Below are 27,098 nucleotides of genomic sequence, written 5' to 3' on the forward strand. Positions count from 1 at the left end.
TTGGTGTGGTTTGGGTATTATTTGACGATGCCATTTTGTAACCAGCCCACCTGCTGAAAGTTAGCCCTCTTAGCATTGCATTTGAAGAAAAAAATGAATAAGGAATCTTTCCGGAGGCGAAGCGTAGAGGGAAACATACAGATGTAGTGATGCATCGTACAAGGTTGCTATGGATGCTGTATGGTTAGAAGAAAGCTGCTGTTGGCATCTCAAGTTCTAGATGCCAAGGTCTTTGTAGTTCTCATATGATGCAGTGAAGTGGTAGAAAAGTATTTTTAAAAATGAAGTTGGATTTTAGAAATAAAAAAAATCTAGATATACTACAGGGGTTTCTCCTAGGGAAGACTACAGTGTGAAGCCATATCACACTTTTCAGGTGATGTGATACTTCACCTTTCATACAGTTTCCCCAGGACCCTGAACACACTTTTGGAGAACTATATCTGCTACTGAAATGGAAAAGTGAAAAGATATTTTGTACTCAGGTATGCAAAAATAGGGCCCCAGGCCCAATCTATTCGGATGGATTTTAAAAGAAATAAAAAATCCATGCGATTTTATCTTGTTGAATGCTTTCCCCGACCCCACACCCAGAAGGTAGAGGAAATTCTAGGAGAGAGAGATGAGAAGTCCATGTTTCTGAAAAATGTAAAGATGAAAAGTTACCTTGCTATTGTGCACAGGAGTCATTGTGATGAAGCAGGAAAGGATGTAAAAGTGTTTTCCCTTGTGGACTGGGGTACTGCTTTCCCCTTAGGCTAATGTGAAAATTCCCCTGGAATTTTTGACTTTATCAATGAGAGCCTTATTGTCTAGTTCACTACTCTCTGAGAACAAATGTAAACATTCAGGAAAAAAGCACATGGTATAGTTCTCATGGTCAGTGTCAGTTCATAATGCAGTGGGGCAGGGGGAGGAATGCATGTTTGACTGCTGTTCATCATGTGAGGGAGTCCCTGTGCATGGAAACCTAGCATGACAGGAGCTCATTAAAGAGCATGCTCTCAACATGCTGGGAGTTTATAACTCTGAGAATATGTTCAAACATTCCCTTTAAAATAAACACTTATTCTAGTTTTCCATCATGTCTATAAAGCTTGAGAATGCAGTCCTTTTAAGAGCTGAAACTTCTGCCTTGGATTTTCATTTCCAGATTTCCAGTGCAAAATACCAAACAAATAAGAAACTGACAAAAAAAAGTTTGGATTTGCAAAAATCTTCAAACCAGCATCTATTACATGGGATAATTATGCACTATACCTGGTCAGCTCCTGCTAAAATTTACCTGTGTCTGGACAAATCTGTTTGAAACGACAAATTTATTGGGCATTAAGTGAGCACTGTCCTTTGGAAAACTGGGTATTTTTCATTTTTCAGCATCTAGGATGCTGATTACAGCATGTCATTTACTGAAATAATTCTGTAGTCTTTTAAAGCTTATGCTTAATAGGGATGCTTCTTTGTAAATGACAGGGTGAACCTAACATTAGGAATCAAACTGTGAAACCTGAGATGTTATACACCTAATTGTATTTTCACCTGCACGTCTATACTCACTGATCTGAATTTGTGTTGTAATGTTTAACTGCCCCAGAATTGTGAAAAGCTTACAAGGGTCTCATAATCACTGGCATCGATATATTTATTTTATGGGCATACATTTGCAAATACTTGCGTTAGAGCCATACAATCACTAAAGTCAAATGCTAATGTATAGGAAATGGGCACATGCTGTTGTCTGTGTAAGAACAGAGGGCATATGGAATAAATAAAAATTCAAGCATAATAATAGAATCTCATGGGAAAGGGAGCTTTGTTGTTTGATGACATGGACTCTCCTTAGGTATGGCATATGAAGAGGGGCTAGTGTCATTGCTGAGTCATGCAACAGGAGGGGGCTCCTTTCACTCCTTCAGATGCAGCCCCTTTTCTGATGTCACAGATCTATTCTTCACCAGAGAATTGATTTAACATTCATAGAGAGAAAAGGAAAGTGGAGAGCATGTGAGAGAAATGAGAGGCTAGCTGATTCTTCAAGTTCCCACTGCAAATACACAGAGAGACGGGAGACAATCGAGCACAGCACTGTGATTTTATAACTGAGGGGGTCTCTGACGTATAGCTGAGTGTTTCCTGGCAAATATCTTTATGGACCAGTAGGCAGATCAAAACTGAAGCTGACAAGACTTGTGCATTTTGGAAAAAGAGTGCAATCTACTGTAGTGAGGAACTGAGCCACTCAATCACTGCGGCAGTAAATAAGAGACAGAAGGGAAGGAAGAAAGAAGGGAGAGAGAGTCTTTGCTGGGGGCGGGGAGTGAAAGCATTTTTGGTGGATGGTATAAAGCCAGCCATGGAAACTACAGCAGAGGAAAATACAGAACAAAGCCAAGAGAAAAAAGGTACCCAGAGGACCAAACAATAGACTGTTTAAATCTTTAAAAGAACTTTCAGTAAAAGATTTAGGCTGTATTTGTCACTCTCTTTAGAGCAGCGCTTAAATGATCATTATTGCATCTTCTAGTTTCCAGTGGTTTTAATTCTGTATGACTTGACAGCAGATTAACGGAACAGCCATCTATCCTTTTATGTTGGCATTTTTAGCCATCTCCAACCCCATGAAAAAGCTGTGCTGTGTCTTTTAGGAGCTTACAGAAAAATAATCCTGTGTGTACGTGCATGCCTTGTTCATACATTTTGAGTTTGATGGTAGGGCTTTTTGACAATCCAGTATTATGGTAACATGTAGCGTTCTGTCAATGTAGAATTGACACATAGAATTCTTTTTCATCTGTTATTGTATAACACCTATATCTTGCATTTCTATAATCATTATAGTATAATGTATGGGAAAATAGAATAGAGCAGTAATATAGAAAATAGATTAATAAAGTATACCACAGTGTTTGGGAAGAAGTGTTCTAAAACACAGATTTACCAACCAGAAAAATGGCAGTGTGGCAAGAGAATGAATTTGGATGATGTTGGTGATTTATTGCTCTGAAAGTTAAATGCCGCACAGGATAAGTTTACAAAGTGAATATCTTGCATTATAATTGATTACCCTTCTCTGTAGGAAGCTAGTGAAAACTTTGCAGCCATTTGTTGTGTAAAGGTGCTGGGTTTAAAGGGAATAAGCATACATTACTCAATAGGGGATTTCATTCAGCATTAATAATTTCTGTTGTATGAATCAGTGCAGGACCTATTGTGCATATTATGTGTTACTGGTGGCATTTTAGTATTTCATGCAAAACCTCCTGAACTGATAATAGCTGTCTCTAAGGTACTGGTTTAGAGCGACTACAAGTGAATCTGTTAATTAAATGTGCAGTGAAAATGTTGGGATCCATATTCTGCAAATTAACTGTGTCGCTCACTGGAACAGTTAATCCATATAATACAAGAAGAGTTTCAGTTTCAGTAAAGTGAAATTTGGCAAGCAATTGTACCATGGTATCATTCTACCTAGGGATTCTACACGAAATATTACAATGCTAAGAGATATATATAAAAAAAGCTTAAGCAGTGCTTCAGATCTTCCCAATTAAACTCTCTTTGCAAGGGTGGGGTGGCAGAGAAAATAATGTCTATATGCCTGACACCCAAATCCTAAATCTACCCATGTGGAAATTTCACTGATACAAAGGAAATTAATATCTAAGTGTACTTTATAACCAGCCTAAAAGGTACACAATTTACTATTCAACTCACTTAATCAAAAACATTAATTGTATTTTGGCAGTTCAAAAGACATTTGCTTACGAAGCAATCTTTAAAAGGAGCTGTACAGACTTTGAGAGCTTTTTATAAAAAGCACCTGCAACACAATTTTATATTTTTAAAAATCTTCAGTGATGCTAGTCACTGCCGTGGCATGCTCATGGCTTTGAAAAGTTTAAACAGCCAATCTCTGTGCCATGTCAGGCTCCTATCAAATGTTCCCGCTATTCCCAAACCCCTACAACTTGGGGAGTTTGTTACCTTACGTCCCCTTGGGCTCACTGAGCTACTTTCATAGTCTTTGGGATCATGATCCATTTCATGGTGACATTTCATGGTGACTATGGAGTGTGTTTCCCTTTAACAAATACTCTAAGCTTAGGAAATTGCTCTAGGTTTTACGTATAATTTTACAATTGTATCTTAACTTGTTTAGTTAGATGGACTAACTCCGTGGATATATGTCATTTTCTCAGATGGTGTGCAAGGATGTAGCTATAGTTAAGTCTTTAAAGGCAAGTGATAACAGATATAGTAATGCATATTCTCCAGTTGCCCCTTTCAGAATCACCTTACTCTTCACAGATGCATAAAATATGAATTGCTCTCCTCAAACACAAAGCAGACCAGACTCTGACTGCTTATGTTTTACATATTAATTTAAAAGAAACTTACTTTCATTTCCATGCCGAAATTAACCGGCCATTCCAAAGTCTAATTGAAATTAATGAGACATAAGTGCTTAACCAGGTTTGAAATCCTATAGGTTTTTCAGTGGAATTTAGGTATGCATAATTTCTCTGCATTTCCCCCTAGATTTTGTTTGTAATATTTCACACCCAGGATATTGGATATTGTTGTGTTTTCTTTGTGGTATTTATTATTTACAAGACACACAACTTTTTTGGTGCTTAAGTGTGTGTAGATAATACATGTAGACATAAATATGTATTATAGCCATATAATACATGTGGAGATAAATGAAATATATAAACCCTTTCAAACTGTGAAAATCTGCACCTGATTTTCTAAACTTTTAAAAAGTAATGCATATTCCAAGTACTATGACTTTAAAAAAAAAATAGACACAAATACATTTTGAAAACCTACCTAGGCTGTGGAATAATTTTTACCCTTTTTTAAAAATTGGTCAGCTCTGCAATAGTGAACCTGTTGTTGGTTTGTGATTTAAAATCCAAATGTTGAAAAGAGAAACATCCACATATTTGTCACTATTAAATTATATAGTTGTGTATGTTTAATCATCCCCTTCCATGCCAATAAAATGTTCACACATTTGGGGTGGAATCCTATTCTGTCTACATTAGCCTTCTTCTTCTGGTGGCCATGCTGGCTGGGTATAATGGGAATTGTAGTCCAATACATCTGGAATATACCAGATTGTGGAAGGTTACTCCCATGGATATATAGCCATGGGAGTTTTGCCATTGATTTAAATAAGAGGTGGATTGAACCTGTAGTTCTTTTTTTCCCTAGCAGTCAAGGAACTTAGAGCAGTTTTAACCAAAAATACTTTTAACTGTCAAAAAGCAATAACCTCTGTTATGGAAAGCAACCCACAGTCTTTTTTTATCAGTCTTTTATTGTGAATTTTAACCAGCTCATATTCTTAAAGATTAAGAGATGGAGTGAATGGGTTGGAGCAAGAACAAGTTAGTTGCACCCATTGAAGTCAACATGAAGTGTTAACCATGACCGACTTAAATCACTGATTTCAATGGGATCTAAGTGTGGCTAGCATGCCCTAGATGCAACCCAATGCTTGTTTCTTCTCCCTGCATATATGTGAGATAGCAGGATGCAGAAGAGTGTCTAATTTTTCAGCCTAGTGTAGTATAAAGTGTGTTTGAATATGTGGGCATAGAAATTATTTTTGGTGAAAGCATAATTACAGTATATGTTTTGTAATGAAATATACCATAATCGTACTAATCTCAGTTCTAGGTCTGTAGGAAATGATGAAAAGCGCTTCATTTAGGTTTAAAAAAACACAGCTGTTTCATTTGCAGTATCCTTAAGGCTTCTGTTTCTCTTGAAAAGCCATTATGACACTGAATGACAGTCATGTTAACAGATTGCTTTATTCTGAAATATCAGAAGTTCTTATCAGAGGAATAGCTGATGAACACTATCCATATAATTGTTGAACAGATATTTTGCAAAGCTGCAAGACAGATTGAGTGCATTTAAAGCTGAAGTTTTATAAATTATTGTAAATGACAGAGTTTATCTTGAGAGCATTAAATTAAATCAAAAAGTGAGGATGGGGTAGGCATATTTACTGAGATGGAATAAATGGATAAAATGAATGCCATTTTATATCAGCAGGGGAGGAAATACATCCTGATACATATTAACAGAGGTAAGATGAATGTATTTAATTTAGAAAAAACTATCCAGTAAGTAGCATGCAGTTGAAAAATGCCACACCAATTTATTGTGTATGTTCAGAGCAAACTGACCATGAGGTTGTTGTAGATTTAAAAAAAAAAAATCCAGATAGCATTATTGCATTTGAGTAATGCATAATATACTTGTTGTCTAAAGCAATTCTATAAAGCAATACACTTTTTAGGCTACTTGCCAGGAAGTAAGTTCCATTGGACTCAGTGAGAATTACTTCTGAGTAGCATGTATAGATTTGTGCTGTAAGGGGATTAGAAGCATTTGAATATTAGCTTTTTCAGTGAGGTACTCTTGAGAGATTTTGGATGAGTTTTTTTAGTGCTGCATGAATAAAAATGCAGGAAACATGAAATGATGATTATATACGTATGTTAAGAAGTTTAAAGGAATTATATCATCAGTTGTCTCTAAATGGTCCTTTATAACAGGAAAATTGCACCAAGGCAGTATTATAACGCACATATAGCCGTTTCAATTTATGTGCAGGAAAAGAAATACATCTTTGAGAGCTGTATCTTGCTCCTTTTATCCTTTCCAGGCCCAAAGTGGATTTCAGTTAATATTCGAGATTAGTTTTAATGTTCTGCATGCCCAATCGTGTTATTAGCTTCCTATGTTTTACTTTACATTGTGGCTTAGAATGTTTTTCAGGTAGGCCATGGGCACAAAATTACATTATTTGGATCTTCAGGCTCACTATGGTTGCGATATTTAATATGGCATATTGTGACAACATCAGAAAAGTGAGATACATCAGGTCATTGGTTCCAATCTGAAGGAGGGGTGCAGTTGTAAACATACTTGATTCTTGTGTCGAATAAACATGGAGGATGTTCATCTCTTTACAAAAAACATTAAATATATAATTTGTATAAGTATAGTAAAAAAAAAAGAAAAGAAAAAGCTATTTATCTGTCAAAACACTCCCCTGGTTCAGCAATTATTTTCAGGTGCACGAGCACAGGTTTTCTTGCTTTGCAAAGGCTGAACTAGTTCCACTTTAGTGGAATGGGCAGGTCCATATGTGCAAAGAGATAGATGTGTGGGTCTGTCCTCTCCATTGAAATTAAGGCCGAAGCTTGATCATGCAAGATCCCCATATGTGCATTGGAGTTCATGTGGGATTCTCAACACTGGGGATGCTGTAACTGTAGTTCATCAAGCATTGCCTAGGCTGGCTGGGGAATGCTGGGAGATGTAGGACTTTTTTCCTTTTAACCATGCATAGGATTGTGCCCTTAATTACATAAGAACAGCCTTACTGGATAAGACCAAAGGCCTACCTAGTCCAGCATTCTCTTCACACAGTGTCCAACCAGCTGCCCACAAGAAACCCACAAGCAGGATGTGAGTGCAAAAGCATCCTCCTGCCCATGCTCCCCAGCAACTGGTGTACATAAGCTTACTGCCTCTGATACTGGAGGCAATATATATCCATCATAACTAGTAGCCATTGATAGACTTACCTCCATGAATTTGTTTAATCTCCTTTTAAAGCCATCCAAGTTGGTGGCCATCACTACATCTTTCATTGCTGAAATGATGTAGGCAGGCATAGATGCAAAGGATGAAGAAACCATTGTTAATGTAAAGTAGTAAAATTGCCTTCATCAAATTAGGGTGATCAGTGAAATGGGCTTCCATGCACAGAACACCCTTCAGGGGTGATCTGTATGAAGAAAAGGCCCAAATATTAGAGAGCCTTGCATGCAATATTGGGCTAAAAGATTACCTCTGCCAAACAGATGGCTGGGGTGGTCTGCTTTGACAATACAAACTACCTGTTGAGGAGGATGGGAGAAGGCTTCAGATGGTCCTCCGTGATAGATGATTGGCACTGTCGGCCAACTGTTCAGCTGTGCAGGAGCACTGGATATGAGTTCCCGTAGGCACTGCTCTTTTTTGTTGTTGTATTGCATGCATGGCTCGCATATAGAAAGGCAGTTGTACAGGAAGAATGGCATTGTTTAGATCAGAGTGAATCAAATAATTTAGACAGGGAAAAGTTAATGGAGATGATATCCTTATATTATCTATAACTAATATTCTTGTTGAAAGTTTTGGCCATTGCAGCATAACCTTCTGTGGCAAGTTGTGCAAAACTGAATATTCGATCTGTTTCTCAGGGAGAGAGTGTATGTGTCTTACTATAGTTCCCAAATGGTGCAAAATTTGGTCTAGGATTGTGGGGCACAGGTTTGTGTTGATGGCACCTTCTTCTCTTCCCCTGGGCCCTGTTCATAGAAGTCCCCTATATGTTCTTACTGGGGCGCAGGGGTCTTTTCCCAGTAGTGATGTAAGGATACAAATGTACCCTTATGCTAGCACTGAGAGTTTGACCATATGCCCAGTGGTCACTGACAGTACCAGGAGCAGGGACAGAAGCATTAAAAGACTTTGTGTTGGTTAAAATAAAAGTTTATGAGATGGTTAAATTATATTAAAATTATAATGTGTTTCCATTTTAGATGATCCTAGCCCAGGGGTAGGCAGCCTGGAGCCCTCTGGATGTTTTGAATTACAGCTGTCATAAATCCCAACCAGCATGGGCAATGATCAGGGATTATGAGAGTTGTAGTCCAGAACATCTGGAAGGCATCAGGTTGCCTATCCTTGCCCAGCCTATCTAGAGAAGAATACTGTATTAAGCATACTAATGGTCACTTGGGCACTTCATAGGAATGGCTTTAAGAAATTGAAGAAACCACAGGTTGCTTCCATATTAGCCATTTTCTGTGGAATTGCCATCCTTTGTTCACTCACTTTTTGACATCATCTGGATAATCCATAAAAAATGAGTGAACAAAGGATGGCAATTCTACCAAAAAAAAAAAAAAAAGGTGGGGGACTAGTGTGGAAGTAGATCATTGTAGTCCACTGTTTTCTGCATTCTTCTACCATGGGTTTTTCCCACCAGATCCAATTTGTGACTAATTTTCCTTGTAATTAAATACAATTGAAATGCCATCCTGTCCCATATGAACAGAGAAAGCAGTATTAAGGCTTGGGGGGGGGGGGGCTCCTGTGCCCTTAAATAAACAGGTTTCTTTTTGCAGGTTTAGCCTGTGTAATTGCTTCCTGTTGATCCTAGCTGTGGGATTTAATGAGTAATTGCCCCTTGAATATCTGCTCTGAATTATCCTGATGTCAATTTCTGTTTGCAACAAGGAAAAGATTATAGCATAATTTTGATATTAAGAAAGAAAGGGAAAGGCCACCCATAATTAAAACATCCCCTTCAGTGGGAACACAGAAACTGATGTTGGGGCAATTCAGAGAAACTATTCCAAGGGCAATTTACTCACTACTTCCCCAGCTAGGGTCAATAGGAAGGAATAACACAGGCTGAACCTTCAAGCAATAAACTTTGTTTGAAGCTGCCAGGGACCTTTGTTTATGGGACTTACTTGTGAGTAGTCATTCCAGAAGTATCTTCGCCATGGGGAAGGGCATTGCTACTTTAGTGCTATGTTAAAAGCTCTATGGAACCTCCATCTTTATTTTGCTTCTAGCTATTTGCAGAAAAGCAATGCTTTTCTGTCCCATATGAACAGAGAAAGCAGTATTAAGGCTTTTTTTGGGGGGGGGGCTCCTGTGCCCTTAAATAAACAGGTTTCTTTTTGCAGGTTTAGCCTGTGTAATTGCTTCCTGTTGATCCTAGCTGTGGGATTTAATGAGTAATTGCCCCTTGAATATCTGCTCTGAATTATCCTGATGTCAATTTCTGTTTGCAACAAGGAAAAGATTATAGCATAATTTTGATATTAAGAAAGAAAGGGAAAGGCCACCCATAATTAAAGCATCCCCTTCAGTGGGAACACAGAAACTGATGTTGGGGCAATTCAGAGAAACTATTCCAGGGGCAATTTACTCACTACTTCCCCAGCTAGGGTCAATAGGAAGGAATAACACAGGCTGAACCTTCAAGCAATAAACTTTGTTTGAAGCTGCCAGGGACCTTTGTTTATGGGACTTACTTGTGAGTAGTCATTCCAGAAGTATCTTCGCCATGGGGAAGGGCATTGCTACTTTAGTGCTATGTTAAAAGCTCTATGGAACCTCCATCTTTATTTTGCTTCTAGCTATTTGCAGAAAAGCAATGCTTCAGCAGCCATGAAGGGCTCTAGTGTGAAAGAACCATAATTACAAGGCACTGAAATATATACATATGCTAGATAGCTCTGCAACCCAAATGTGCTAAAATTGCTATGTATGATCAGCCTCCCCTCCATTTTGTTTGTTTTAGATCATGCTCAGTTGCTGTGGCATCCATTGTGGTCCTGCAGACAGAGGACTGATTGTGTAGCAGGCGGAAATGAAGTAACAACTGAATCAATTAGAAATATGCACTAGGAGACATTGAAAGTAATTAACTATGTAAGAAAGGGTCTTTTTCTTAAGCTGAAAAATAACTCAGTCCATGATGGTAAAAGCTGTTGGTTGCTTGGATATCTGTCTCTTGTTTTTAAAGACTCAGATCCTTTAGATCCCCTAGGTTTATGGGAATCAAAGTTGTTTTATGAGAATGGGATGGATGTAAATTATTTCAACCCAATATGTAATCCATGTAGATTTCATATAATTTTAATCATTGTAGCTGCAATTGGATTGATTTGAATTTTATTCTCTGGTTTACACTGGGGGAAATCTGAAACAATTTAGTTACCTCCTAACCAAACATAACTCGAAACTGACTTGCAAGGAAATCAGAAAAGCCTGAATAAAATATTTGAGCATATACTACAAACAGTGCTGGTTTGCAACCATTCCTTCAAACCCAGTAGAAATATACAGGCATTTTACAGAAGCAATGCACTTTGGAAAGTTATCCAAAATCTCTCTCTTCTCCATAAAGGATCTGTTGCATGCTCCTCAATATAATTTACTGTCCAAGGTTATGGAATCAAGTATTAAACAGTGAAACATCCAGTATGTTTCAAGGAAGAATCCTTATGCTGATGTCCTGGCAATTCATAGTTAAGGCAAGGATGCAAAAACATTGACAGTGTTTACCAGTAGCATCTTGGCAGTATTTAGGGACAGTTTAGCTTGGATGTTCCTTCCTAATAGAATATAAAGCACTACATGTGATTGGCTACTATATGACCCTGCTTAACTCTATGAACTCCAACAAGACTGAAGAGGGGGACTTGCTAAAGATAATGGATAAAATTACTGATGCTCATTTTGTAAATCACAACTGCAATCAGACTATCAGTAGAACATGCTCAAATGGATGCCAGTGCAACTTTGAAAAATGTTGCCTAATATGCTGCAGCTTTGTCTTGTCCCCTTGTTTTCTCAAGGCATTAACTGCAACAGTTGAAACTGTGCTTTGATGTTACTTTCTACATCAGGGAATGATAGTATTGCTCAGTTGTTTGGTGAAAAGTTAAAAATAGTAAATGTGGTTTCTCACAATTAGATTACATTATCCTTCCTATCATATCTGCTATAGAAGGCCTTACTGCCAGTAAAGAAGAGGATGGAGGAATGCATATGATAAAGAGTGGAAATGCAGTGTACAAATAAAAAAGCCACTCGAGAGTTTTGGATACTGCTGAGGATGGAAACATTTTAAAATAAGAGATTATATATGTTTTGAAGAATCTAACAGGCTTTCGAATTTTTACCAGTATCTGTATATCTAATGCTAGTTTTTTTTTATTCTTCTAATTGGTATGTCGGTGTGACTATTTCTGTTATGAAAGCTCAGCATAGATTTCTGTATTCCTGCTCCTTTTCCTGCTTTTTGATATTAAAACTGAATTGAATGAAAGTAATAAAGTAAAACTGAACTTTGCTGGAGACACTGACTTTTTACCACCTAAAATTGGCAGTGATCACCAGACCAGAAATGGAAATTGGCAGGTACCAATGGATGTACAGGAGTTCAAGGCTACACCAGTACCGTCATGTGCCAGCATTGAGAGGCAATGTTAGTCCTTTGGGGATTCAAGGTAAATAAAAGGATGGGGTCTAATATCTATACAGAGAGTTTAAATATAATAGTACAATAGCTGTAGCAATATGTTTCTAAAATATTTGATAATGTGTCTTAGTTATGTTAGAGACTGATTCTCACATGTGGCAGATTTTTGTCTGTTTCAAAGCATTTGAACAGAACTATTCCTCAGTATAAGACATCTTTCTATTACTTTCATAGCTGCCCAGAGTAATGTTTAAAACTGCCTTATACAAGACAACAGTGCTCTTCCAGATAACCTTTGCAATTCGGTTATTGCCTCCTAAGAGGGCAATATATCTTATTTTGGACTGTAATTACTCTGATGCCTGCTTCTTTGGACTGAATGCTTTCCCACTGGTTTAGTGACTGGCAGTTTGTGTGTGAGAAAGGGAGAAAGTGAAAGCGTAGGAGAGAAGGGCCTATCAAAGATGGTGTTTAGAATATTTAATGGCTTTGAGTATCACTCCTAGATGCATTTTAAGAGAGGAATTAGCTCTCCTCCTTGCTCAACATGAACTTGCTCTGTATTTAATTTGCAACATGTCCTGTGTCATGACTGGATTTCATAATTTTCTCTCTAAATTCTTTTAAAATCTGTAATGGGCAAGCAGGACTGAAGGTCAGGATGTAAGCTTTTACTAGTGACACTGCAGGGTCTCTGCCTGCTCGTTGCTATAGCAATCAATTTTAAAATCCACTTTTTTTGAAGATGGTGTGAAACATATGCCTTAATCTTGGCTGATGATTATAGTGTCTTAGTTTAAGCAAGTAGTATGAAAGTATGATGGATAAGAAGAATAACTTGTAAATAACTTGTGTTGGTCCAAGATAAAGTGAGATGATACAGCAAAGGAAGTCAGTGTGCCAAAAGCCTTCAGATGAAGTTTTATTGTTCTTCGCTTTCCTATTCTATGAGCAAATTAAAATCAACAGGACCCTGTTGATTAACTTGATGTACAGTTCAATAGATTTTTTTTTTTTTTACTCATGCTTGAGAAATGAGATAGGAACAAATAACATGGGTTTATGTATTATCCCTTCCCTCAGGCATAAAAACCAAATGGTACAGATTTTCAAACCCCAGAAAATAGTTTTATTGTAGTAAATTCTTTGTCACATATTGGTTAATTTTGGTGGGAAAATTTTCTACGGACATCAGATCACTGCTCCGATTGAACAAACATCAGCCTAAACAGTCACTTCCTGAGTCAGACTATTTTGCCCATTGGCAAAGATCTCTTTAAGAGGGAACCTGTGAGGACAAGCTGGGGAAAATCAGGCTTACATGTTCATTTCATACTGAGGGTGGGTTGTACTCTGGAGAAGGGTCATTCCCCAAAGAGCAACTGCATGAAGGATGAATACTAACTAACTCTGGAACTTGGCCCTCTTTGCTTGTCTGATATTGGTTGCTCTTATGATGGGGATCATTGATAAGGTCAAGAAGTGATAGATAGTTTGCTTCTTCTTCCCCTGCTTTCATTCTTGGAGTCATCTGTTCTCCAGATGGGGGAAACTCTGCAGGTATAATTTATCAAGACATCTAGAACTCCTTTTGCCCCCTTTCTCCTGCTTCATAATAGGGAGCCCTACCCTGATTCTATCCAAGTTGGGCAAACAAGGTAGACTATTGACCACAATTGAGTTGTATAGAATCTATATTTCATGGAGTGTATCTGCCAATATACAGGAAATATCTGAATGTCCCTGATAGCCATGATAGTGCGGTCACTGAACTTGAGCCGGACATCCTAGAGAGTGAAGTCAAGTGGGCCTTAGGAAGCATTAGTAACAACAAAGCTAGCGGAGATGACAGTATTCCAGCCAAGCTATTTAAAATCCTAAAAGATGATGCTGTTAAAGTGCTGCATTCAATATGTCAACAAATCTGGAACACTCAACAGTGGCCACAAGACTGGAAAAGGTCAGTTTACATTCCAATTCCAAAGAAGGGCAACGCCAAAGAGTGTTCAAACTACCGCACAATTGCGCTCATTTCACATGCCAGCAAGGTGATGCTCAAAATCCTACAAGCTAGGCTTCAGCAGTATACGAACCGAGAACTACCGGAAGTACAAGCTGGGTTTAGAAGAGGCAGAGGAACTAGAGATCAAATTGCCAACATTCGCTGCATCATGGAGAAAGCAAGAGAATTCCAGAAAAACGTCTCTTTCTGCTTCATTGACTACGCTAAAGCCTTTGATTGTGTGGATCACAACAAACTGTGGCAAATTCTTAAAGTGATGGGAGTACCGGACCACCTTACCTGTCTCCTGAGAAACCTGTACGAGGGTCAAGAAGCAACAGTAAGAACCGGACATGGAACAACCGATTGGTTCAAAATTGGGAAAGGAGTACGACAAGGCTGCATATTGTCACCCTGCTTATTTAACTTATATGCACAGTACATCATGAGAAATGCCGGGTTGGATGAATCACAGGTCGGAATTAAGATTGCTGGGAGAATTATCAACAACCTCCGATATGCAGACGATACCACCCTAATGGCAGAAAGCGAAGAGGATCTAAAGAGCCTCTTGTTGAGGGTGAAAGAGGAGAGTGCAAAAGCTGGTTTGAAACTCAACATAAAAAAAACGAAGATCATGGCATCTGGCCCCATCACTTCCTGGCATATAGAAGGGGAAGAAATGGAAGCAGTGACAGATTTTACTTTCTTGGGCTCCAAGATCACCGCAGACGGTGACTGTAGCCATGAAATTAAAAGACGCTTGCTCCTGGGGAGGAAAGCTATGGCAAACCTAGACAGCATAGTAAGAAGCAGAGACATCACCTTGCCGACAAAGGTCCGTCTAATCAAAGCTATGGTTTTCCCAGTAGTAATGTATGGCTGTGAGAGCTGGACTATAAGGAAGGCTGAGCGCCGAAGAATTGATGCTTTCGAACTGTGGTGCTGGAGAAGACTCTTACGAGTGCCCTAGACTGCAAGGAGGTCAAATCAGTCCATCCTAAAGGAAATCAACCCCGAGTGCTCATTGGAAGGACAGATAATGAAGCTGAAGCTCCAATATTTTGGCCACCTAATGCGAAGAGACAACTCCCTGGAAAAGACCCTGATGCTGGGAAAGACTGAAGGCAAAAGGAGAAGGGGACGGCAGAGGATGAGATGGCTAGATAGCATCACGGATGCAATGAATATGAACTTGAGCACGCTCCGGGAGAGAGCGCAGGACAGGAAGGCCTGGCGTGCTATGGTCCATGGGGTCACAAAGAGTCGGACACGACTGAACGACTGAACAACAACAACAACAACAACATCTGCCAACAGGCCGAGTGATAGTTACTCACTGTTAACCAGTTTATTTCATCAACACCTATTGTATGTACATTTCAAGAAGCTTCTTTGTATGGCCTTGTAAATAAAAAGGCAGTAAGCAAGCATTGTCCATTCCAGATGTGGATAGCTCTGAAGTGGTTTTAGACATATGATTTTGAATTGCAGTGCATTTGGCGCAGTTAGTATTTCAGGATTCTTAAATGATTTGGTTTGAAAGATTCCTTTTCTTTTTCTTACAGATTCAACATTCAGTCACATATATGAGCCATCTCTTTTATATGATGGAGTTCTTGCTAGGCTAAAGTAAACTCTTGTCTCCATCACAGAGACTGCTTCTTCTTAATCTTCTTTCGAAACAAACTTTTAAACAGATTAGAACCAGAACTCAGAATTTGCAGGTCAATGCTTATTTCATCCACCCCACCCCACCCCACACAGACAATAGTCAGGTATCCCCACAACATAGGGAAATGTGGCAGAAGGAAACTCCTGATTTATCTTGAAAGTCCCTTAAAATGCAGTTGTGCCTTAATATGTTTAAGGATGTACCTTGAGAAAAGGGACAGACACGTCCATATCTGTGTTGACTTCTGGCTAATCTTCCGTAATATTGCCCTGTATGTTCATTCTTGGAAACAGGTGTTGGTGTATCTCTTCCCAAGTTTCACACAATTAAGGACTCAATATGCACACTCAAATTTCTAAAAGTAATGTGGGCAGTGTTCCTTATTACAAGATAATTATCTTGTCCAAATACTTGCATATACTTGCTCGCTTGTATGTACTAGTAATTCACATGAGTTTGATCTAAAGCCAGGCATGATCCAATCTTAGCTTGTGTTACTCCTCTAGTTTGGGAGGGACTGGAAAATTCTAGTTTCGTCTTCTGTGATGACGTGTGGATGATTTGCCACAGAATGCACAGTATTGTGAAGTTGGGAGGTTCTCCGTGACCTTTACTAGGAAGACTGGAGGTGGTAGGATGGTCTTCTCAACGAGCAGCAAAAAATATGATGCTTGGGCATGTGCATGCATGAGAATGTTGTATATCTGTTGCTTCCTTTTCTAATGATGTGTCAGTTTAATATTATGGTTAAGATGGAATGTATTTATTATTAGCAAAAGTAACTAATCTACCCCTTGCTTAGCTGGCATGTGGAAAACTCTGGATCGCTGCACATCTGCTCTGGAGCATAGTGTCCTACTTACGTGTGATGCAATCACAGGCATTGCTGCTTCAGAGAAGCAATGAAAAAAGAAGGGCCTGCAAAAAATACAAGATTGCTACAGTTCACCTTTAGAAGTATTTATAAAAATTTGCTTTTTCACTCCTGTTCAGACAGGAGATCAATGCACTTTGTCAGAATGAGCCTTCTGTATCAGGACACAGAATTTCAGCCTCCTGAAGTATAATATGATAAAACAATGGTGAATCAGATAATAAACTTACTCTATCCATTGGCTAGGTAGATAATTGAGAAAGAGATGACAGGCTACATTGGTCCTCAGTGTTCTTGAAGGTTTGTGGAGTCTCTATACACACACACACACAGCTGGAGTCAACATGATTACCCTCTGCAGTAACTGAGAAATGTAGGGAAGCAGAGACCAGTGTGTGTGTGTGTGTGTCTCCATGAGCGATTTACTCCGAGCTGGCTGCTAGGGATGTACGAAAGTCACTTACCTTTTCGCAGCTTGGCTTCGCGGTGGAGGGCAGGCGCTTCGCTTCTCCCCCCGAAGTTCAGGCGAGGGGGGGAAGGCGTCCCGCCTCGCCCGGCCGAAATTCAGGCCGGGGAGAAGCGCCCCGTCTCCCCGGCCGCGAAACAAAAAGTGAAAAACAAAACAAAACAAAAACCCCGTGATAGGCTACGTAACGATTAACGTAGCCTATCACGGCTAGATTTCCAAAGTCAGCCGTGATAGGCTACGTTAATCGTCACATAGCCTATCACGGGTGACTTTGGGGAAAAAAAAAAGCGCGTACGCAAATGGCGGTGGCCCATGGGCGCCGCCATTTGCGTTCCTTATTTTGGCACGTCTAGTCTACGTAAAGATTTACGTAGACTACGGCAAAAATAAGGGCAATGCAAATAGGGGGCGGGGGGCCGGAGAATTTCACCGCCAATTTCGGGGGGCCGAATGCGTGGAGAAATTCTCAGAAATTCTCTGCCATCCCTACCTGCGTTTGGAGATCGTTAGGGATATATGACGTCATGGCCATCCAGCAGCCACCCCGCAGCTTATCAGGGAAAACCAGATTTCCTGAGACTGCTTAAAATCTAATTCTCTTTCGTAAGTCAGATTCTCCCCAGTGTAGTTGCTGTGTGCCCCAACCCCCACATATACCTTGGGTATGCTAGCCCTACCCAGGGGTGTGCCTTTCACCATGACCCCGGTCAAGGGGTGTTTCCTGTGTGTTTCCCGTCCCTGCACAAACCAGTTAGTGTCTACTCAGAAGGAACTCCCATTGTGCTGAATGAGGCTTATCCCCTGAATGCCACATCAGAATTTACAGAGATCTCCCTCAATTGAAATGGCACAGTTTAAACCACAAATTCCCTAAAAGCTGTTAAGCACAATCTCGAGGCTCTGATTCTCTGTTCTTTGGTTTATTGCCTGAGGAAGTAACTACTTCACACCTTCATTATAGAGATTATAGAGATCCTGCGCAGCATTGGATTAGAAAGGGGGCTGGTTTCCCATCCTTGTATTCCCCTGTCTTTCCCAGCACAAGCATATTTGTGTCTACTTGGAAGTAACTCTCATTATGGTCAATGAGGCTTGTTCCTGAAATGCAGGTGCATCTGGAGGTTCAGGGGAAAGGAGAAAGGAGGGGAGGGTGGGAAGCCTCTCTTATTGGTTGAGCAGCCTGCTAGTCAGATGATGTTCACTCCAACCGCCATCCCCACCAGGAAGCATGTTCTGTGAAGTGATTTCTACTGGTGCAGAGAACCTGCTCGTGGAGCCCTGCATGGACCAATGTGCATCAAGCTGATTCCTTTAAAAAAAAACACCTGGTACTCCTCCATTCGCTTCTCCTTGGAAACACCCCCCCAAGCTGCACTAATGCAGGGCTTAGCTGCTTTGTATATTGTTAGAGGTGCCATGAGATACATTACTGTGTGGGTTCTGGGTATCTTGAACCCTCTCCATTCCATGTCTTGGTACTACCCAAAATGTTGTTATTTCATACCCATCATCTTGAAGCAGGTCTCTTTGGTGGCAACAGATTTAAAAGAATTGGGTTTTCTTCCTTGTGAAAATCAGTGGTTTTGAAGATGTTCGTAATTGTGGGTAAAAGTCAACCTCTCTCTCTCTCTCTCTCTCTCTCTCTCTCTCTCCCCCTCTGTCTCTCAGATGTCATTACTTGTTGATTTAAATGAGATGGTCTGCATGCTTAAAGTAGTTATCCATGGAGGGTTCCATACAGCCTGGTTTTGCACTGGTGTTCTTTATCTGTGTTCCAACACTTAGGCATGCAACATTTACATGTCAGTGTGGCTTTCCTCAGGCCATACACAGATTACTGGTGTGTAATTTATGCACATGTTGGAGTGGCATATTGGTACAAAATCCTTTAACAATAATAATGGGCCACATGGAATCCTGCACAGGAAAGGGATTTGTGTGGGGATTTACGAGAGCCAACATCTTGTTTAAATCTGTCCTAAGTCTTGAGCTGCTGTTTCTGGGCAGGTTTTGTACAAGAAATTACCTGAGGCATCTTGTGAAATAGAAAAACCCTCTTCTGTTTTCTCTCCACAGTAGAAGCACTTCATGTGGATAGGAATAAAAGGATGTAATGTAGCACAGGAAAGTAATATACAGGCTTTGACTTGATAATTTGAGCTTGAAGCTTTTCATATTACTCAACCAGCCTACATCCTTCTAATGCTGTGGATTGACATTTTTCCTTTTTTTCCTTTTTCTGGCACTTGCCCCAAGCAACAGTCAGGAAATCAGGGAAACTATGTGTTCAGAATAACTGAACACTTCTTGTACTTTTTAGCCTGTTAAAAAAAAAAGTAGTAGTATTTCCTGATCATGATCACATACTACATTTTCTGTACGTGATTCTTGCGTAGTCTCATGCAGAGCTCCAGCCATCAGCATGGCAATATTAACAATGATAACTGGAATGTCTTGGCAGAATGGGGGCAGATAACAAACTATTCCTGCGCTTTTATTTTTAAAGAGAGAGAGGTACACTTCTTATACAGTATGCATGTAAGGGGCCATAGCTCAGCGGCAGAGCACCTGCTTTGCATGCAGAAGGTCCCAGGTTCAATCCCTGGCATCTCCAGGTAGGGCTAGGAAAGAATCCTGCCTGAAACCCTGGAGAGCTGCTGCCAGTTAGCATCGACAATACTGAGCTAGGTGGACCAATGGGTTGACTCAATATAAGGCACCTTCCTATGTCCCTACCTGCTAGAGCTATCTTATTAACCTTTATGCCCCATGGAAATAAGTGGGAAAGCGCTTATTTTGGATGTGTGTGCCAGTGGGGGCATTTTACAAAATACCCTCTATCAGTCTCTGCATCTTCCCATTGCCTTAAACTAAAGATTAGCAACAGCATCACGGATTGCTAGAAGAGGGCCCAAGCCCAAGAGGGTATCATGGTGGTAGCTGTAATATGGCTGTAATGAGCATACAGGGTCACACCAGGAATCACAAGATATGGTGGAGTGGGTAGTTGGGCCACAGGCTAGCACGAGAGAAACAGATAGGAAGGAAGGAATTGGGGATATTGTGCGGGAGCGTGAAAACTGAGAAACAGAACAGGCTTTGTGAGTTGTTTATGGTAGAAGAGGAGCGCAAGTTCTTGTAATTTGGGTATGGGTGGCTGGATATGGCATTCCTTCTTTTAAGAATGGAAAGGTAGGCGGCAAAGTAGGGAAGCATGTTAACGAGGAAGTTGGGCCGTACATGGAGCTTCCTTTGAGACTGCTCAGAAACTTCAGCTAGTGCAGAACCTGGTGCCCAGTTGCTGAGAGGGGCAGCCTACTGCAAACAGGTTATACCTTTGCACAAAGAACTGCACTGACTGCCAATATGTTACCAGGCTAAGATCAAGGTGATGTTATTGACATGAAGCACTAAACAACTTGGGACAAAGTTACCTGAGCAAATGCTTTCTCCCATATCAACCTGCCCATTCAGTGAGACCTACAGATCAGGGCCTCCTGGTTGTTTCATCACATACACATATAAATCTGATGGCAATCAGGGGGAAGTCCTTTTCAGTTGTGATGCCCCAGTTTTGGAATTCCTCCCCCTCCTGTGAGAAGTGCCAACCCGAGGGATGTATAGATTGTGTAAAATCTGTTCTGTCTATGTTTCACAGGTTGTCAGGCACCTTTCATTCCATCATCTGCCCATTTGTGCAAATTAGCACATGCAAAAATGCACAAATTCCGACAAAATTTGCATTTTCATGCTTTAGCCTATGGGGGGAATGCGCATTTCAGATGGTTTTTTTGTTGTATTTTTCTACAATGAAATTTGAGCAAAACTCCTGAAGGTTAGAAAAATGGTGGAGAAGTCTGCAGAATCCACCTGTCCACTGGGGGAAAGCTAGTCCGCTGCAGAATCCATGGGTTGGATTCGTAAAAATTCTAACTCATTTGGTCTGTTGCAGATTTTTCCAGTGTCTCTGGCCAACCCTGATGATATTTTTGCACCTGTTGAAAATTATAGAATCATAGAATAGTAGAGTTGGAAGGGGCCTGTAAGACCATTGAGTCCAACCCCCTGCTCAATGTATTTGTTTAACCAAGCATTTGCTGATTTCAATGCCTACTTTATGAGATTTCCTGTTTTATTTTGGATTTTTATTTCAGTTCTAATCGGTGTTTTAGTTAATATTGTACACCACCCTGGAATTTGTTAATGAAAAGCAGTATATGACTATTTTTCATGATGATGGTGATGGGTATGCAGTAGGGTGAACAAGAAGGAACAGTACACAGTGGGCAGGTTAAGGAGGACATGGTGAATAGAAGGGGCATGCAGTGGCGAGATTTAAGACTGAACCGAGAAGCCATATTGTAACTAGGGCAGAAGCAAACTTTGTATATATAGCTGCTTGAGAAGTTTCTCATATTGTAAAGATTTGAAGATGGTGATGCTACCAACTCTCATTTTTAGAGACCCCACAATTTTGATATATCATTTAGAAGCAACAAGATTTGCTTCAAATTTAACATTTCCAGAAAGATAAATAAACATTTTCTGTAGATGTAACATCTATGTGACAAAAGAGGGTTGACAGACCTTGCAATACTGTGGGGACAAAAAATCCTTCATTTCCTGATGAACAGACTGTAATAACCATAGCAACAAGGTTTGCCTCAACATTTACTGTTTCCAGAAAGATAAATAAAAATTTTCTGTAGATTTCCCACCTATATGCACAAAGGAGTCCAGAGAAATATAACTTTGTCATAAGAATAAATCCCCAATAGCCATGCATTCTAACATTACATGGTTTACACTAATTTAATGTTAGGGAGTTTTTAACAAAACGAAACACACACACAAAAACAACCCTTCAGTATTACAACTACTTGTGAAGTAGTTTGCCAGAAATTAGAATTCATTGGAAGATAACTGAGCAGAAAGTTTCCCCCTGATGCTTGACACTACCTTATGTTACAAAGTAAGTCAAGGCGTAGTCCTGTGGGTTTCACCTTTGATGATCATACATTCCTGAACTCTGAGGCTTCCCATCGTCCAATGTAGGGTGGAAGGAGTGGCAGAGGTGATCTTCGCCTCCCTGTTCTCCTGCCCTGCATTTTTGCTAGATGGGCTTTTTTGCCCGTTCAGCTGGGGTGCTTTGGAGGGGAGGGAAGGAGGCTGGAGAAGCCCCACAATAGCTCTCATTCTGGCCTTTCCAGTCTCCTCCCCTTGCCACCCTCCAAAACGTCCCATTCTCCAAGTTCAAGTCTCTGACCTCAAAGAGCACATGGCATGGTTCTTTCTGCACTGGCTGTGAGGGAAAGGGGGAGAGGGGTTGGAGTTCCATTTCCCCCCTCCGAGGTCAGAGTGCTGTCTCTGACCTGAGATCAGGGAATCTGAAGTATCCTATAGCCCCTCAGATGCTGTCTAGGGACCATAGGATAGCTCCCTTAGCCTTTTTCAGACATGCTACAGAAGGGTCTATTCAAGCTATCATGGAGGATGACTTCATCTGACCTTCGTCTCGAACTGATGGCCAAGATGACTGCATGAGACTCTTGTGGTCTCATGTGTTTTCACATAGTAGCTTGAACAATTCTGATGACATAGACCAGTAACAGACTTGGATCAGTGTTGATGTCAAACATGGGTTCAGCTTCTTGCATTTGTTGAAGCTTATACTAGAGCCCTTCTTGACCTCAACCAAGCCATCTTCTAAATGTCAGCCTGTTAATTAAGAGCCATTTCACACAGCACAGTAAATGTATCAGACCATGTTAAATTGGAAAGATCTATCTCAGTGTGTGCAGCTATACTCTTTTAGGTTGAAAGGGTCACATTATGATTATTTGAGACAGCAAACAAGCATGCCTATTATTTCTATCAACGTGGAAAGTGGGATTTGGCTGGTTTTAAGGGTTTTTATTCATTTGGACTGGTATTGCACAGAAGTGCTAAATGTTGTGCCATGCCTTGGAAGTCTAAATGAATTGGTGTGTTCTCTCACATTTTCTGTATTGCCTACTTTTGTAAGAAGCCTCTGTGTTTCTGGGAAAATTTTCACAATCAAATTGATTTCGGGCATGTAGTGAAAAACCATGTCAGCTTTCCAACCCCCACTGCCAAGTCACCATGAATTCACTCGGCCCACAATTCAGCTAGCTTAGTTATGAGAACCACTCCTCGTACACACACACACACACACCCCTTGTTTATCTTTTTGGACATAGTGTGAGCTCACTACTCTTGGGTCAGTGTTTAGTAAAAATGTATCAGCAAAACTGATCTAATCTCTGTGGGCACAGAGGACAGACCATGGGATGTCCCTCCTATTCTTGGCATACCTCAAACATTTGTGACCCCAGGGCAGTCTCCCTTCTTGATGACTCCTATACACTGCTTGCTTTACTGTTGTGTCTCAGAATCTTTCTGTTTGTACCACCATAGAAAGTTGTCTACCAGTTCTTGGGGACTGACAGAGGAATAGGTCTTAACACTTCAGTACAGAATTGGGGAATTGAGTTGGCAAATGTACTGAAGCCATCATTACTTGCAGGGGAACACCCAGACATAAACATCTACATCTGGTGAGACTGGGAGCTAATTTCTGGCTCCTTTTGCCTGAAACTCTCACAAAGCATAGCATTTGCACAGGGTAGTTATTCAAATTAGTGCAGGATCTTCTGGTTAAAGCATTATATTTGATACATGGTGAGTGAAGGAAAGTGAGCTTTTCTACATGAGAAGCTGTAGAAAAGCTTCTATATTCTCCAGCCTCCTTTTTCTACATTTGTTGTGTGATCGTTATTTCCTACTCACAGTTGTTTACATGTTCTTTAGATGACATCGTTACCCTCCAGTTTCACTTCTGTTTGCAAACTGCACTCTCAGTGAGCTTTTTTGGAGCGGGGAAAATGGGGGTATTATTTCTGATGGTGGGAAGAAAATGTGATTTCCTCTTGTGTATTTGCACTATTCCACTATATCACAGTGCCATCTAGCAGTTCTGTAGTGGAAAAGCAATGGAAATACTCTTCATGTAGTGCTCAGATCTCAATTCTGCAACAAAACAAAAGTAAATGCAGCGGATTAACAGCCTCATGTAGAAAAAGCTCAGTGTCCCATAGGGAGCACATGCAGGTCCAAGGATAGCTCTGCATCTCATTCAGGGGATGGGTATTGAAGACTGCCATACTCTCAGGTACAAGAATTGTGAGGTAGGGAGGGGGAATGGCTCCAGCGAATGGAGCCATAAACCACAGCGAAGCGTATTCCCCAAATACTTGAAAATCTGCCAGTAATTTAATACTTATATACCTTATTTATATAATATCAGCTGAGGATTTCTGCTAGTCTTTATAGAGATTATGAAACAGCAGTCCTCCAGCATGTATTTAAGAACTCAGTAGCTATGCTATGAATTTGGAGTCAGCCATTGCTGATTTGATTAAACGTGTATTCATATTAGAATTGTTAAGATCATTTTAACTGCACTTAATGATATACAACCCACTCCTAAAAATTTATTTGAATTTAAAGCCAATGACTACAAGAAGTTCTTTATGTGGCTTTTGATGACTTTACAGGCAGGATCTTTTGAATGAACATATTTTTAAAATATTTATTATATTTCTATGCTGCCCAATAGGCAAGGCTCCTATATAACTGGAGCCTGTTGAGAGCATAACTCAAGGTTTTCTTAGAGGTGATCAGCAATCTTAACTAGAATATTCAGAAATCTTGTTGGCATGCCAGTCAATCTGTGGTGGCCCAGAACATCAGAATGGTTGTATAAATTGGTCCTTTCATGTAACTGCATTGGAAGAACTGGGAAGGCAAATCCATGCAGCATTTGTTTTCTAATAAGGTACTCACAGCCATGTTGCTTGGATACGTAAAAACAAAACAAAACCAAAGTGATCGGTCCCACTCCAGAAATACTTGTGTGTATTAGTGGTTCTGCCGTTTAGGTCTGTGCAAGCATCCATCTTTCCCTGTTGAGTAGATTATATGGTTGTCACAATAATAAGAATATTCATATTTATAAAGATTATACTATCAGAATGGTCAGTGTCTCACAGCACTGGTAATCTTATGACTGTGCAGGTGGTCCAGGGTCATTGTATACATCCCTAAGTCTTGGCTATGTGTTTTATTCAATTCCTAGCACCCTGTTGTGCATAGATTGCCTATACTGGATTGGGTAGTCTGAACATTTTTCAGCAACCTGTACACTATAGTTTCTACGAGACTTGGTTCCTGTTCTTTTTCTTCTGTTTGTGTCCCTTTTGAAGAAAATGGTATGCATTTTATAGCCTCCATTCCCCAGAGAATGATCTCAGTCCTTGTTTTTAGCTGGCCTCCTTTTGTGAGTGTGTTAAATCTGTAGCCAGGTTCACCATCAGCTCTGGGCAAATCACTGAGCTGTTATTAACCTGCTTCCATGGTAACTGCTGCTCACAAGCCTGAGGACAAAAAAATGTTTTTATTCTGCTGAGTTGCACAAAAGGTTCTAGTGATGCTTTAGACAAAATGGCCTTTGAAAGCCAGTTGCATTGATGTCTATCTGTACAGTTTAAGTGTTTTACTCTGGTATGTTAGAATAGGGTTGAACATGGCCAGTGTACTTTCAAATTCTATTTTTAACATTTTCCATCACTTTATTTTTTGTAGAGGAAGTTATTTATTCCATTTGCCCCTTCACTATCTGGGTAAAGTTGTCCTCTGTTCAAAGAATAGAAGCTATATTATATAAAGACTGAGAGGTTCTTTCTTCTCTCATTGACTCTGCTAGCATGTCTGTTATTCATGCTACCTGTTCGCCTGCTTGTTGTAATGTAGTTGCTTCGCAATGCTATAAATATTGGGGGGTTCTCTGTGTTTTAGAATTAGAACAGCAGGTCAACTTCTTTTTTAGCAAAGCAGACCATATTATGAATATCATAAAACACAAAAATGAGTTTAAAACTTAAAAGGCATGAATTTATTCAGCTTTGATGAATAATGTAGCACTTCACATAGATAAGTTTAAGTGAGTTCCCAGATCTTGACAGTATCAACAAAATGTACCTTGCATGGCTGGTGTGAACAGTATAAGCATCACTCCTGAAAAATAAATACATGGATGCACACTCAAGTATGTGTACTGCTGTATGGATGTGCCCAATCTCAATCATTTCTATGGTGGAGAGTGTGCAATGTATTTCAGTTTCTGTTTATTCTTGGTCAGTAGCAAATAATATCTATGCCAGAGTTGTATTTATTCAATTACTAATAAATTTAGGGCAAGAGGTTTATTGTAAAGCATTGCTTTTACTATTTGCAAGTGCAGTTTCGCTCAGAATTAGTGATGGGCGAACCCCTCTTTCCTGTTAAGCACATAAGAAGAATCATGCTGGATCAAACCAAGGGTCCATCTAGTTCAGCATTCTGTTCACAAAGTGGCCAACCAGCTGTCGACCAGGAACCCACAAGCAGGACATGAGCGCAACAGCACCCTCACACCTATGTTCCCCAGCAACTGGTGTACATAAGCTCACTGCCTCTGGTACTGGGGGTAGCACATAGCCATCAGGACTAGTAGCCACTGATAGCCCTCTCCTCCAGGAATGTAACTATCCCCCTTTTAAAGCCATCCAAACTGGTGGCCATCATTACCTTCTGTGGTAGCGAATTCCATAGTTTAACTATGCGCTGTGTGAAGAATTCCTTCCTTTTAACTGTTCTGAATCTCCCTCCAATGAGCTTCATAGAATGACCCTGGGTTCCAGTATTTTGCGAGAAGGAGAAAAATGTCTCCCAATCTGTTCTCCTCGGTTTGGCTCAGAATAAGCCAAATTTGTTTGTCAAAAAAATCAAGAAATGGTTTGCCTTATTCTGAGCCAATGTGGGTTAAATGACCCTGTTGTGTCCTCAACGTGATCTCTCCCCAGCTCCCTGAACATCCAGCACTACCCCCCTCAATAAGACTGCACCCACCAACATGGCCCCAACACACACCCCATC

The 27,098-nt window shown here is 40.2% G+C and overlaps 1 protein-coding gene across 6 annotated transcripts in view; it reads left to right on the plus strand.

Moving 5' to 3' along the window:
• The window catches only part of GPM6B (glycoprotein M6B), a 154,755-nt gene that overhangs the window by 107,448 nt on the left and 20,209 nt on the right, over positions 1–27,098 (plus strand). For 2 of the 6 annotated variants that reach the window (XM_084844175.1, XM_084844173.1), the window contains exons 1-2: positions 10,397–10,527; positions 11,991–12,110. The exons of 1 other annotated variant lie outside the window; for it this stretch is intronic. In XM_084844175.1, coding sequence (XP_084700301.1) covers positions 12,008–12,110 — 103 coding nt within the window. In that variant the 5' untranslated portion in view covers positions 10,397–10,527; positions 11,991–12,007. Of the gene's footprint in view, positions 1–2,238; positions 2,403–10,396; positions 10,528–11,990; positions 12,111–27,098 lie in introns of those variants that run through there. 3 more of the 6 variants (XM_084844178.1, XM_084844172.1, XM_084844174.1) reach the window with 3 other exon arrangements.

The sequence above is a fragment of the Heloderma suspectum genome, chromosome 3 (genome assembly GCF_057233095.1).
Source record: "Heloderma suspectum isolate Gila_16-S chromosome 3, 16-S_ref, whole genome shotgun sequence".
NCBI lineage: Eukaryota > Metazoa > Chordata > Lepidosauria > Squamata > Helodermatidae > Heloderma > Heloderma suspectum.